Source organism: Mustela lutreola, chromosome 10 (assembly GCF_030435805.1).
Source record: "Mustela lutreola isolate mMusLut2 chromosome 10, mMusLut2.pri, whole genome shotgun sequence".
NCBI lineage: Eukaryota > Metazoa > Chordata > Mammalia > Carnivora > Mustelidae > Mustela > Mustela lutreola.
This window is the reverse complement of record NC_081299.1, coordinates 106,956,334-106,969,689: the sequence shown is the minus strand read 5'-3', so window position 1 is coordinate 106,969,689 and position 13,356 is coordinate 106,956,334. Positions and strand designations below refer to the sequence as shown.

The 13,356-nt window shown below is 46.9% G+C and overlaps 1 protein-coding gene across 1 annotated transcript; it reads left to right on the top strand.

Annotated features, from left to right (window-relative positions):
• Positions 1-9,180: 9,180 nt before the first annotated feature.
• Positions 9,181-10,479, top strand: LORICRIN (loricrin cornified envelope precursor protein). The gene is made up of 3 exons (XM_059136508.1): positions 9,181-9,348; positions 9,391-9,497; positions 9,558-10,479. Exons 1-3 carry the CDS (start codon positions 9,215-9,217, stop codon positions 10,256-10,258), a joined length of 942 nt encoding a protein of 313 aa, XP_058992491.1. The 5' UTR covers positions 9,181-9,214; the 3' UTR covers positions 10,259-10,479.
• Positions 10,480-13,356: the final 2,877 nt, after the last annotated feature.

Genomic DNA, 13,356 nt, shown 5'->3' with positions numbered 1-13,356 from the left:
GCAGTGCTTTTTGATGAGCACTGGGTGTTGTATGGAAGTGTTGAATCACTATATATATCTGAAACTATTACACTATATGTTAACTAACTGGAATTAAATTGTTTTTCATATTTCCAAGGCTATCCTGGCCCTGAGAGGAGAAGTTGGAGACAAAATGAAAACAACATTTGAGGGAAAAAAAATGATTCTATGAAGTGGGAGTTAAAAGGAATTGAGGCACTAGGTTCTACACAAAGAGAGGGGAGATGAGAAGTTAAAAGAGTTGGGGGGTGGTCCTCATGCAACTAACATTTCTCCTCACCTAATATATAGCCACTCTGTGAATATAAAGGAAGATAAAGTCCCTGCCAACTATCTATCAGGGAGACAATCAAGACCCAACAAAATTCAACAAGGAGTTCTCAAGAGTACAGAGGGTACAGGACAGCTGGAAGATTAGGAGTAGGCAAAGGAGCCAAGCCACTAAAACTAATGGTTAAAGAGACTGTGGAGGGACATGGGAATATGTGCATGATAAAAATGTCACTGGAAAATTAGCACCCAAAATAGAAACTTTACAGGAAAAGAAAGTATAAAGAAAGGGGAAAAAAGATCGAGATAAAAATACTCAACAAAATTTAGACAATTAGTTGTACTTAAAATACTGGAATTATCCATAATTTTTTTTTCTCTGCTTTTCTTCTCTTTTTTAAAAAAGATTTTACCTACCTAGGGCACCTGGGTGGCTCAGTGGGTTGAGCCTCTGCCTTCAGCTCAGGTCATGGTCTCAGGGTCCTGGTATCGAGCCCTGTATCAGGCTCTCTGTTCAGCGGGGAGCCTGCTACCCCCTCTTTCTTTCTCTCTGCCTGCCTCTCTGCTTACTTGTGATCTCTCTTTGTCAAATAAATAAATAAAATCTTAAAAAAAAATAAATAAGATTTTACCTATTTATTTGAGGAATAGCAAGAGAGAGCATGAGCTGGAGTGGGGGAGAGGGAGAACCAGGCTCTACACAGACCAGGGAACCTGATGTGGGGGCTTGCTTCCAGGACCCTGAGACAGTGAGATGAGCAAAGCCAGATGCTTAACTGACTGAGCCACCCTGGTGCTCCTCTGCTTTGCTTTTCAAGTTACTCCTGGCAAGGTTAATTGGGTTTTGTTTGTTTTGTCTTTCATTGCATTTTATAGCAAAATGACTTATTACAGGGTAAGGGACCAGTTTCCACCACCAGGGGATTCACTGAGTGAACATTCAGGAGCCAAAGTAATCCTTGCTCTGAGACCCAAAGTGATATATGTCAATCACAGAAGGATCTAAGGCAACTCTGGCCTGCCCACATGCCTTTCTTAATCCCCTGCAATTACATCCACCCTGGGCAACTCTGCAAAGGTTACTCATGGCATAGGCCAACTTTCCTCACCCAGCCCTCCTGCTAAATCCCTCCCTCCTCTTCCACAGCAAGCTCAGGTGGGGGGAAATGCTCTTGTTGAAGAAAAGTTCCCCAAATGCCTTTCACTGGAACCCAAAGCTAGTACACAGGGAGGTCGGGTTGGAGTGCTTCTAGGCTTTTTTTCCCAGGAACTATTGATTCTTGTCATCCCACTTAAGTTTCTTTCCTGTCAATGCCTCCAACCCTCATTTCTCCCTCCTTTCTGTCCAGTGGGGGGCCCTGGGAAAGAGGCGCCCTGGGAAGGAGGGGCCAAAAGGAAACCAGTCAGAAATTAGATTGGCTTTACAGATAGAGAAATTCAGGTCGGGGGAGGATAATGCCTTACCCAAGCAGAGGTAAGGCACAGAACTCCCAAGACCCCAAAACCTCAGAAAAGGAAAGATTCTAATCCCTACCCCTCGAAACAGACCAGACTGGCAAACCTCAGAAGTGCCCCTAGTCCTGCTTCAACCCCCTCCAGAAAGCTCTAAGAAGGTATGACCCAAGGGATATTCTGAAAAATAAGAATCAGGAGATGATGGGGGGAATCAGGCACCTTGAATGAAAGATGGGGGATGGCAAGGGAAAGCTGTTTGCCATGTCCACTTTATTTAAGGTACTTTCTATGGAAAACTAAATCAGATTGCATTTACCCTGGGATATGAGACTAAATTCTCATCATCTCCTTGGCTGATGAACAAGTATTTATCAAATACTCTGAGTTAGATGGAGATATGAAAATTTAGGAGGATCTGATTTTTGTCTGGATGATGGTCCTAGCCTGGAAGGGAAGGCCCTAGGAATCCACACTAGATGTGAATGATGATTCTGTAGTCTTGGAATACTCCAAGCACATCAAGGTAACCAGTAAAGAATTCAGTAGAGAGCCACTTACCAAATCATGACCATTCCCACTTTCCTAAGCAGTAAGAAGGTTTGCCACAAATCCACCCAATTTCAACAAGTTCAGCTATTGAAATGAGTAGGATAGTTTGAAGAATGAGCAAAAATTAAAGTTAATCAACAAGTCTGACAAACAAGCTTTACTGTTCAAGACAGACTGGACCTAAATTCTGGTTTTCAGTAGCAAACCCCATTAACAGCCTATGAGTCAGAAAGACCACACCCAAAGCCCTCTGTAGCCCCAGGGAGTTCCTGAGAGAAGCTTGTTAAGACCAAAGTGGAAAGGGCACTTACCTTGTTTCGGTTTTCAATGACCCCAATAAAAGAGAAGTATATTGGAGATGATCATCTAAAGCAGCATGCCCCCCAGAAAAATTTGGATTGAAACTTTAGAACAAAGCCTAGAGGACCATGCGTCTGAAATGTTTGTACTTTTTCCTTCATATCCTATTGATTTCCAGATTCCATTTGAGTTGAGAGTCAGTTAAAGCAACATGGATTATCCACTTGTAGATATCAGTGGAAAACCAGTGGATTATTAGGGATTATCAGTGGATGGGCTGGGCCAACATTCTGGAAACACCAATTACCACCACCCACAAAAGCCTTGAAAGGCTTCCCCGGACACTGCCTATCTCCCAAGCGAGACTAAGGGCCCACAAAAGCTGTTCACTGCTGCTCCCTGCCTATAAAATTTCTGTGTGAGCTCAGGCTGCAGAGCAGCTGCCTAGCTGTGGAAGGCCTCCATACCAGCAATATACCTCCAGTCCCAGAGCCTATAGCACTCAGGCTCAGGAGCTTCTTTGAACGTGTTTGTTCAACTATGAGATACTTTTACTGTCATTTTAACTACTCATGGTCTCACTGCCAACACGTGGAGATGTTGTCAGGCGAAAGAACAAAGCTTCAGCCTGAGTTTACAGTAGGCAAAGCCCTGAGTGGGGAGGACAGAGACTCAGGGTCTAGTATCAGCCTTATTATGTGGCTTTAGGAAGTGGTTTAGCCTCTCTGGGCCTTGGGTTCTTCATCTACCCTCACCAATGGTAAGAGCCAGATGACCTCTCTATATATGTCCCCTCGGCTCCTGCAGTCCCCCAGTAAAAAGAATTGTCCTTGAGCAACTGGGAGTATCCATGAGAGCAAGCTCTGTTCTCTGGCACCAAGAGGGTGTGAACCTGAGCCTGACTGGAATGTCATCCCCTCATTCTGCTTATATTGATTCAAAAAGAAGAGGAATGTAGTACTTGAAAAGAAATGCAAGATTTGGAATCTAGAGGACTGAATCCTGGCTTTGCCGCTTAAAGGTTGTAAAGATTTGAGCAATTCCATTAACCTCCACTGGTTGCTTCCTTATCTGGGAAATGAAGATATCATTGAGGACATAGGACCCTTGTTTTTGTTTAAAGATTTTATTTATTTATTTATTTATTTATTTATTTATTTATTTGAAAGACAGAGAGAGAGATAGTGAGAGATAGCATAGTGGAGAAGAAAGGGAGCCTTCAGGGAGCCTGATGTGGGGCTTGAACCCAGGACCTCAGGATCATGACCTGAGATGAAAACAGACACTTAACCAACTGAGCCACCCAGGTGTCCCACTCAAGAGCCTTGTGAGGAATGGACAAAACACATGCTGCAGCAGTTCATACACACCACAATCTGTCCACACAGAAAGTGTCTGAGCCAAGCCAGTGAGCTCCCTGGACACACTGGGCTCCCTGGGCACATCTTACATGCATCTGTAAGTTATTCAGGAGTGCTAGAACTCAGTTGTGAGCCTCCTTCTTTTGCAAGAATGAACTCCAGGAGCACCCAAAAGAGTCACTCAAGAGTCACCGTGTCCAGATAAAACCCCAGGGTGCTATGAACTCTCTTTAAATCTTAGGGTGTAGAATATAAAACTAATAGTGGCCTGGCTGTCAGGAACAGTTATAATTTGAAAAAGGAAATAAGGCTCCTGGTTGTGTCCTTAGCAGTCTGTAACTTGTACAGTTGTTCCTTAAGAAGTTGGAAAGGGAAAGTGTCAAAGAAGATGGAACACATGGGTGGATGAAGCTGGGGAAGCTTCCTGAAGAAGTAATTCTAGCAGATGTGAACCACTACAGAGGTGTCCTCCCAGACTTCTGACAAAGACAACCACCTTTCCCAACTGTTAATCCTGGAGGGCTGGAGAGAGGACCAAAATGTAGCCTGGTGTGAGTGCTGTTACCTGAGGCTTTGAGGCACCTCCTGGCCAGGACTTAAAGAGGAAACTTTCATATTGAATGTGGACAATGTTAAGGGCTTCCAAGCTTTATGCCTGCCCTGACAGTGCTCCTGAGCCCTTGCCCTGTGTCCATTTTATTCTTTACAAACCACCTGTGGCCCTTTAACCCTCAGTTAGGGAGTTTGTTAGCACTCAGTCAAGAAAATGCATGTGTGTAGCTTAAGATGCTTAAAGACTGTGATGAGCAGGCTTCTGTCAGATTGGGGCTCTCCAAACTCAAGAGCTGTGATCTCCCCTCAGACTGAGGATTGCTTGGGACAGGGACCATGTCCCTCCTTGCACTGGGGCTATTAGTTAATAGGCATTAAGAATTCCTTTCATTTCCACTAGGATTTACTGAGCAGCTATTAACACCTAGCACCACACTAGGCACTGCTGTGTTTGCTTTACAATCCATTTCCTCTAAGAATACAGGTATAGGCAGGAACCAAGATCTAATGTGAGGCTGCAAAACTCAAGCATTCTGGTAAGCATATATTCAGCGCTAAGTGCTTAATGTTATAAATCTTAAAAATAAGTCATGTAAAATTTTATAAAACCAGATACTCAAGTATAATAATTCTACAAAGTCCCATCATTTCCTCATGGATTTGCTGAAATGTGATCATCAGTTGGTGTCCACACAGCATCTTACTACATCTGGTCTAGAGAGAGAAAATGGAGAATGAGGTTCATGTATTCATACCTCAGACAAGGTTAATTTAGAGCCACAAGACCTAGCATTGTTGCCAATACCATGTTGCATTGACCTTTCCTACATACTAACAAAGTAGATAAAAGGGTTTCCTAATTAAATGCCATCTAGGGTGGCAGGGGCAGTCTGTTTGGAGTATCCCTCTTCCAAATCCACCAAGGTGATCTGTGCACAATTTTTGGCAAGGCTTCTGACTCTTTATTAATGTTCACTGTAGTACCTAGTACACTGTTGTTGGCTAGATTAATGAGTAAATTCCTAGCATCTTAAATCATAGAAAGCAAGAAAATATCGTATATTTCTTTTAAGAACATGACCCTCCAAACTGACATGGGCAATGGGTCACCTGCACTTCAGGTTCCCAAACATCAGAATTTCAGAGTAGTAACATCTCCCGCAAAACAATATGGTTACGGTTCTATTTTTATTTATTTATTTATTTGTTTGTTTGTTTGTTTGTTTTTGGTCAAGTGAGGACTTAAAAGAAACAACTACAACCTCCTGGAGCATCCATCACTTTTAAAAGAAATGATATTTTTAACTCACCCAAAAGTAGGAAGGCCATGATTTCAAAATAAAAGAACTTTCCTTCTCAAGGATGCACTGCTGACATCCTTTTACTTACATTTTCCTCCAGACTAGAGAACACACAGTAATGGAGCAACACAGGTCCACAGATCAGGGCTGGAACTCCACATGGTCTACCCTTTCTCCCCTTCTCTAGTGCTGCCAACTAAATAAAACCATTCTTTGTTATACCTGTGGCAATCTAGTTGGAGCCTGTTTCCCTTCAAAATCTCCCTGACACCTCTCCTTCAAGCTGAGAAACCTGCTTTCTTCAACAGATCCTGGTTTTTCCCTTTTGGCTTTCTCTTAGGAAGGGAGCATGTGGGTTTACCTGGGTTCATGCCATCCAAACTAGAACAAGCACCACAAGTTTCTGAAGACCACAGTCTAAACAGGATCACTTGATCATTAAGCCACCATAATTAATAGTCAATTTATTATTGGCACTGTCATTTCAAAACATAGGTGGGTGGAACAAAGTTCAACTGACATTTCTTAAACAATAGCAATTGGGTTCTGATGATGAAAGAAGGGGGGACATGCTCTTCATACACAGAAGTGATACTACTCATCCAGGGTCAATGGAAAATCTTTGAGTATTTTCTTACTGAAGAACTTGCCTCTAGCTATCCATAGACTTAAGACTTTCGGGTCTTTCTGTCCAAATGCAGACCAAGTTGGAGCTAAGACTGTGCTGTAATAGAAGAAAATAAAAAGAACATAATCACCTGCAGTTTAACTATTCCTTCTTCCCGAGCCTATGAAACAAACATTACTATTCCTATTTGTGTTTTTTAAAGATTTTATTTATTTATTCGACAGAGACCACAAGTAGGCAGAGAGGCAGGCAGAGAGAGAGGGGGATGCCGGTTTCCCACTGAGCAGAGAGCCCAATGCGGGACTCGATCTCAGGACCCTGAGACCATGACCTGAGCTGAAGACAGAGACTTAACCCACTGATCCACCCAGGAGCCCTACTACTCCTATTTGATAGACAAGGTAACTTATCATCAGAAGCCTACTCATTCAATAATCAACAAATACTTACTGAGTGCTTCCTATGTTAGGCACCAGGTAAGGTGCTGTGACTTTGTTCAAGGTGACACAGCTGGCAAGTAGCATACGGAGCACCCTAATCCAGACCCCTAAATTCAATTCTTTCTATTTCACAGCTGCCTCTTAGGCTGAGGTCACTGTTGCCACACAAGACTGCAGGATGCCAGGGCCAAAGGGCCATGGTAGGAAGGACCACAGTGATAGAGCTCTTTAGCTTGTTCCTCTGCATGTAAAGTATCAACAATCACTTTTTTCAGATGAATAAATCTCCAGGAATAAATCAAAGTAGATATTCATGTCCCATTAATTACAGCCCTGTCCATGGTGTGAAGCCCAGAACTGGGTATGGGGGACTCATACATTCTCTCAAGCTAGTTTCAAGACAAGAACACTTTAGTGAACCACACATGAAACCCTGGGGGAGAAACTTTAGGCAAAAGAGGGATGGATTCTCTCTAAAGTTCCAAGGGTTCCAAGCAATGGGATCAAAAGCCAAAGAGTAGTTCCCACTTCTTGGACTAAGAACTGAGATCTCCAGTGTGACTCTCTTGGGCCACCTCAAGAGTCAGAGACCTAGGTCTCATGGCATGTGCCCTTTGCCAGAGGTTTTGGAAACAATGTCTGCCATCCACTTTGGCTGCTACATAGTTGCATCAGAGATGCACACTAGGCTGCCCATCTCGAGTATGCAAAAATCTTCATGAATGGGCCACCCTGTGCCTGTAATCAACAGACAGGTGGGGCGGCAGCCATAGGTCACATAACTGAGTCCAAATATGAGAGGTGGATCCAGATTAATAGATGAGTCAGGTCTCAAGTGTTGTATAAAACCTTGGAAGCTCCAGAGCTCACCTAAGCCAGCATCTTCTCTCCTCACTCAGCCCCTGGTGCTTAAGGTAAGTGTGAGTTCTCCTGGCTCTCATCTTTCCAGCTAGTCTTCCCTAGCCCTGCTCAGGCTAGGTGGACCAGGGCACAGACCTACCTGTAAGGCCTCTCTTCTCTTTGGAAACTATAGGATCTCTGCCTTTCCAACTGCATTCATGTTTAGAGGTAATTCAGGTTGGAAGTTGGGGGCTGAGCTGCTGCTCCACGGATGGTATCTCTGGTTTTCTGGCCAGAATGGGAATTCCACAAAGGCAAGACTACGTTCTGTCTCTCTGGCATCCCAGTAGAGCCAGGCAGTGATGGGCACACATGGACATTCTGTAGACTACCCCCGTGAATGGGCAGGATGGACCTCTTGCACCTGTCAGGAGGAGAGGCTGAGTCTTACTTCCAAAGAGTAAGGGAGAACTGGGAGAGCAATTCAGAGAATGCTGCAGATGGGGGAGATTTGGGGAGCCACAGGAACCCGGTACCAGTTTTTCAGAGATGTTTTGAAAGAGAAATGGTATGAGATGCTGGGACACAACTTCCTACTAGTAATGGTCACCTCAACCAAGCTTGGATGTAAACAAAGCCTACATCTTCGGGTCAGAGATGCTGGTCCAAAGGAACACTGGGTCTTTTCCCCTATGTCCAGACAGGACCAGGGGTGGGAGGGGGTAGCCTTTTCTGATAACTAGCCCTGGTATCATGCTTAGGCTCAGACCAAGAATTTGAAATAAGAGCGCTTTCCCCCCCCCCTTAAAGATTTATTTATTTTAGCGAGGAGGGGCAGAGAGAGAGAGAGAGAGAGAGGAGAGAGGATCTTAAGCAGACTCGCTGCTGAAGGAAGAGCCTGCCTCTGGGCTAAATCTAACCCTGAGATCATGACTTGAGCCGAAATCAAGAGTCTGACACTTAGTTGAATGAGCCACCCACCATGGCATCCCTGAACTAAGAGCGTGTCGGATGGGGAGCAAAAACCTCTGACATTCAGACAAACCTCCCTTCCGTTGTGCCAGGGATGCATAAAATCCCCTACCTTAGGTGGAGGTTTGTGCTAATTTCTATTTGCATTCAGAGAATCCGTATTGGGAATGGAGACCTGAAAGATGAAGTGGTCTATAGAAGTGCTTTATAGAAGTCGAGGACGGATGAGGGAGTGTGGGTCATTTGCTGTCAAATCACACAGCAGATGCCAGAGGCCAAGCTGGGAGAAAGAAATGGGCAACACTATTGGCCTATTTAAAGCTTGGTAAAGACTTTCTGAGGGGGAGTACAACTCTTCCGAAAGCACTAATCATAAGAGTCCCATCTGAGAGTTCTCCCAGATCTCAACAGGGGACTTCAAACCAGGCCCAGACAGTGCTGCTCTGAGGTTGATGGGCGTTTCCAGGGCTGCATGAATGTATGCAGCTGCCTCCTCCGCAGCATCCTCTTACGGCTGGTCCAGTGATGCTCTCTGCTCTCCTTCCAGGGTTCCATTCCTCCTTAGACACGATGTCTCACCAGAAAAAGCAGCCCACTCCTCTACCCCCAGTCGGCTGCGGGAAAACCTCAGGCGGAGGAGGAGGCGGAGGTGGCGGCGGGTGTGGATTCCCTAGCGGCGGCGGCGGCTCCGGCTGCGGCAGCGGTGGCGGCTTCGGCGGCTGCGGCGGCGGCGGCTCCGGCGGTTGCGGCGGCGGCAGCTCCGGAGGTTGCGGCGGCGGCGGCGGCGGCAGCTCGGGCGGTTGCGGCGGCGGCTCCGGCGGGAGCGTCAAGTACTACGGCGGCGGCAGCAGCAGCTCTGGCTGCGGAGGCTACTCCGGCGGCGGCGGCGGCGGAGGCGGCTCCGGAGGCTGCGGAGGAGGTTCCGGTGGGAGTGTCAAGTACTCGGGGGGTGGTGGCTCCTCCGGGGGTGGCAGTGGCTGCTTCTCCAGCTCCGGAGGTGGCGGCTCGGGCTGCGGGGGTGGCTCCTCGGGGGGCGGCGGTGGCTGCTTCTCCAGCTGCGGCGGCGGCGGCGGCTCCTCCGGCTGCAGCAGTGGCTGCTACTCCGGCGGCGGCGGCGGCGGCTCCAGCCAAGAGGTCCAGTGCCAGAGCTACGGAAGCGCCTCCAGCGGCGGCTGCGGGGGCGGCGGCAGTTCCGGCTGCGGCGGCGGCTCCTCTGGGGGCGGCGGCAGCTCAGGCTGCAGCGGCGGCGGCTCTTCCGGCGGCGGCTCCGGCTACTTCTCTCAGCAGACCACCCAGGGCTCGTGCATGCCTCAGCAGAGCTACGGAGGAGGATCCTCCGGAGGCAGCTGCGGCGGCGGCTCCTCTGGGGGTGGTGGTGGCTGCTTCCCCAGCTGCGGCGGCGGCTCCTCCGGAGGTGGTGGTGGCTGCTTCTCCAGTGGTGGGGGCGGCGGCGGCTCCGGCTGCGGCGGCGGCTCCTCCGGGGGCGGCGGTTCCTCCGGGGGTGGCAAGGGCGTCCCGATCTGCCACCAGACCCAGCAGAAGCAGGCGCCTACCTGGCCAAGCAAATAAGGTCCGTTAGACGCCGCGGAGAAGAAGGAGATGGAAATGTTCTCCGTGGGCGGCAATGGGCTTAGCGGTCTCATGATACTGCCCTGATGTTCCCAAATCCTTCAGGTGTCAACACCTGAGCCACTGAGCTCTGGGGCTGCATCTTGTTCTGCAGTTTTTCCTCTTTGGTTTCTGTACAACAGTCTCCCAGCCCCGGGACATCCTCAGTCAATAAATTTGAAATTCATGAGAATTTCTGCGTTTTCAGGCACTTTTGTAGCTTCCAAATTCATTCATTTTATTTCATTCATCTTTCCTCCATTCTCTCATTCATATCTACATTCATTCAACAAATGTATTTATTGGGGGAAAGGTGGGTGGAGAGACGAAAATCATGGAGGAATGGCTGGCAACCAATAAACAAAGATGTGAACTCTCTGGTTTATGCCTTAAGATGGTGAGGTGAGCCCCAGACACAAAGATCCTGGGAAGAGATTTCCATAAACAGCTCCTGGTGGGTTGGGTAGTCCCTGTGGGTCTTATTCTTGAGCTCAGTGTTTTTTAAAGATAAGTCTGCCCTGGGGAAATGCTATCTCTCATAGTCCATGTCACACTCTTCAAGGTCTGAAAGCAGGGTGGTTGTACATAAGAAGGACTAGCTTATGCTACCCAGACTCACAGGACGATGAATAATTGCATCAGATATTTGTGACCCTCTATAGTGTGTAACAATGTTCAGGAGGCATCTGTAAGGAAGAGAAGATGTAGAGGAGTTGTTTCCTGCTCTCTTAAAGGAGCTTCACCCAATTTAGGAATATACAGCATAAGTATGTAAGGTCATGGGGAAATACAGGAAGTATACCAATTAACAAGGAAGAAACTACAGTTGCTCTGTTAATCACATAGCTTTTAAAAGAGATGTAGAACATTTACCTGGTCAGGAACTCTGCAGGCCCTGTTTCATATGCTAATTCTACTAGCTCTAGGTAAATGTTAACGTATTGATTTACTCAAAGCAAAACCCCTGCTACATCAAAAAAAAAAAAAAAAAAAAAAAAGTACTCTCCCTACCCAGTCATTGCTGAAGATAGACAAATTATCCCTCCCTGACTCTTCCATTTACAGAATCAAAACAGGAAGCAGCTTTAAAGACCACAGTACTCTGACCACTGCATTATTTCTGTTGTTGTTGTTGTTGTTTTTAATAAAAGTAGGATATTTAGTTCTGTGTCAGATGGAGTAGATTCATTTTCCCTTATTGCTGCCGCTAACTATAACTAAGGTATTTGAGCATAATATATTTCTTTTTATTTATTTATTTATTAAGTCTAAAAGGTGGAGAGAAGGCAGAGTAGCTACAGTCCTCAGAACTTAAGGACTGACACTGTGGTAAGTTTCTTAGGTTTTCTTTTTGCCTCTTATTTATCTCAGACTGGACACTGGAAAGTCTGCAACCTAGAAATGACAACAGGTGTAGGCAAAAAAATAGCTCCCCCCAAATCGGCTTTCTTTATCCAAAGGATCAAGAAAGAGATAAAAAGGTGACCTAGTAAGGCAGAAATATTTTTGGATAACATCCACCCTGTTTTAGCTAACCATCTTGGAAGAAGAAAATTGGCAGATTGAATTTCTACCTGGACCTAGTGAGGAGATAACATCCCCTACATACACACTGACTTCACTGGTGCAGCATTAGCAGAGACCTGTCTCCTAACACAATGCTGTAAATGTTTAACACACAATCAAAAATTACTTACCATACCAAGAACCAGCAAAATCTCAGTTTGAATAAAAAAAAAAAAAAGACAATACTAATGTAAGGTTTTATAGGTGAGATAAACACGATACCAGACGAAGTGGGTGCAAGGCAAGATTTATTAAAGGCACTCTCCCATGAAGTTTCAGGGCTCAGGGGAAGGGGAGCCAAGAAAGTTGTGCTGGAAGGAGGTGGGCACCCTCAGGTGAGGTTCCTCGACTCCAGAAAGGGGAGTGGGGAATGTCGCACTGGGAGGCAGTTGGCGGGGATCTTTTATCTGTTTCTTGCATAGGTATCAGGTTACCTATGGAGGCGTGACCTGGGCATACATCCTTTTGGCGGGAGAGTCAAGGGTGAAGGAAAGGGGGGGAGGAGGCTGGAAGACAGCAGAACTGGCGGTCATTTCTATTGTTCCTCCTGCACTCCAGGAGCCTGCCAACCTAACATTCTGACCTTTTTGGTGTAATAGGGGCGGCGACTCAGATCTGGCTACTTCCTGCTGGCAAAGGGGCATCGTCATAGGGTCCTTTGGATGTGGGTAGGCAGGTATAGGGATGCAGGAGTTGGTTGACAGTGACCCTGGAAACCTCAGGGATGTGATCCTGAATGAAGCGAAGAACACAGGGGGCAATAAGTGTTAATAGGCAGAGGAGAATAAGAGGACTTAGAATTGGAAGGAGCCAGGTCATTAAGGGGGAGAGCCACCACTGAGAGGGGTTTGTTCCAGGGCAATGCCGGCCACCAAGGGAGTCGCAGATTTTTGCCAGGGCACCAATATTGGTTTCGACTATACCGGATTCCTTGATATAATAGCAGCACTCTTCATTGAGGAATAAACAGGTTCCTCCCTTGTCTGCGGTGAGCAGGTGTGGGGCTTGTTGGTTCTGTAGGGCTACCTGGGCCACTGAGGTAACCTGTCATTGTAGGGACGCCAAGGACTGGGCTGAGACCTCCATGGCTGTGCAGAGATGTTCGGATAAATCTCAGGTAGTGTCTCTGGAGTGAGCTATGGCCCTGGTGCCCAGCCTGGTGGCCACTAGGGAAGATGCCAAGGAAACCCCAATAACCAAGGGAAGAAACACAGCCCTTTTCTGTCTCAGGAGGGGGGTGGAGAGGACAGCCATTTCTGCTAGGGCTGGCACCCTCTGGGCTGGCAATCTGTGGTGACCAGCTGACTAGACCGTGTGGTGTCCCCATGGGTCCAAATTTTCACTAGGAAGAAGTGCCACCTGAACCCAGGGTCACCGGAGGGGCAGCTATTGGAGGGGGGGGGGAGGGTAGAAGGAGGAGGGTGAGGAGAAGTGCTACAGGAAATCTGAAACCGCTTGGGCCCCAGGGTTTGGGAAGTCCAGCCATCCTGTGG

Bases quoted from the DNA above. Each gene is read 5' to 3' on its own strand.
- LORICRIN (XM_059136508.1), top strand. From the start codon at position 9,215: ATGCTCTCTGCTCTCCTTCCAGGGTTCCATTCCTCCTTAGACACGATG. The intron at 9,349-9,390 runs GTGTGGATTCCC...CGGCTGCGGCAG, and splicing joins GGAGGCGGAGGTGGCGGCGG to CGGTGGCGGCTTCGGCGGCT. The intron at 9,498-9,557 runs GCGGCTCCGGCG...CTGGCTGCGGAG, and splicing joins CAGCTCGGGCGGTTGCGGCG to GCTACTCCGGCGGCGGCGGC.